Source organism: Penaeus monodon, chromosome 19 (assembly GCF_015228065.2).
Source record: "Penaeus monodon isolate SGIC_2016 chromosome 19, NSTDA_Pmon_1, whole genome shotgun sequence".
Lineage (NCBI taxonomy): Eukaryota > Metazoa > Arthropoda > Malacostraca > Decapoda > Penaeidae > Penaeus > Penaeus monodon.
The window spans coordinates 39010736-39011360 of record NC_051404.1 but is presented as its reverse complement, the minus strand read 5'-3'; the positions used below and the strand labels follow the sequence as shown (position 1 = coordinate 39011360).

At 42.1% G+C, this 625-nt stretch overlaps 1 protein-coding gene across 1 annotated transcript in view; it reads right to left on the bottom strand.

Moving 5' to 3' along the window:
• Positions 1-625, bottom strand: part of LOC119585216 (E3 ubiquitin-protein ligase UBR2-like) — a gene marked incomplete in the record, with an annotated part of 58977 nt that overhangs the window by 34767 nt on the left and 23585 nt on the right. The window contains 1 exon segment of the mRNA XM_037933869.1: positions 65-213. Within this exon segment, the coding sequence (XP_037789797.1) occupies positions 65-213 (149 nt within the window).

The following is a 625-nucleotide window of genomic DNA, read 5'->3' as shown; positions in this document are numbered from 1 at the left end:
ACTTTGCCTGCAAGAACGGATAAAATCATGCCAAGGCCTTAGTGGCAGTCAGTATCCAGCCTACCTCTTCAGAACAGTCTTCAGGATATGAAGGAAAACATCACACTGGAGGATGTTGACAATCATGGTGAAAGGTACAGTAAATGCAGGAGGGACAGGTGGTGGACAGCACTCCTCCTCACCAGCAGTCTTCTTTCTTGCTCTCTGTGCCACCTACAGACAATCAGACATTAAGTACACAAGCTCTTGGTCTTTACTCCTTTTCATAGTTTTCCACTTGCATAAATGTCTTGATAATGGATGCTGTCTCTGATTCGTGTGCTGTATAAGTATGTTACAGCCTTCCAAGTTTGGTCTAGAGCCTTGCTTGTCCCCCCCCCCCTAACTTGCTTGTATACAATCAAAAACCAGGGGTAAAAAACATTTTTCATACACTTCTAGTGCTGGCACACTTGAAATTAGTGCCAGCTTCTTTCCAGCTCCACTAAATGAATACACTCCATAGCAATACAGCAATACTATCATAGAAACACTTTTTCTCCAAATTCAGCTAATGAGATTCATTGATTTGTTACCTTCCACAAGCTACCATTGACAAAGATCAGATGAATTCCTCTACCTACAT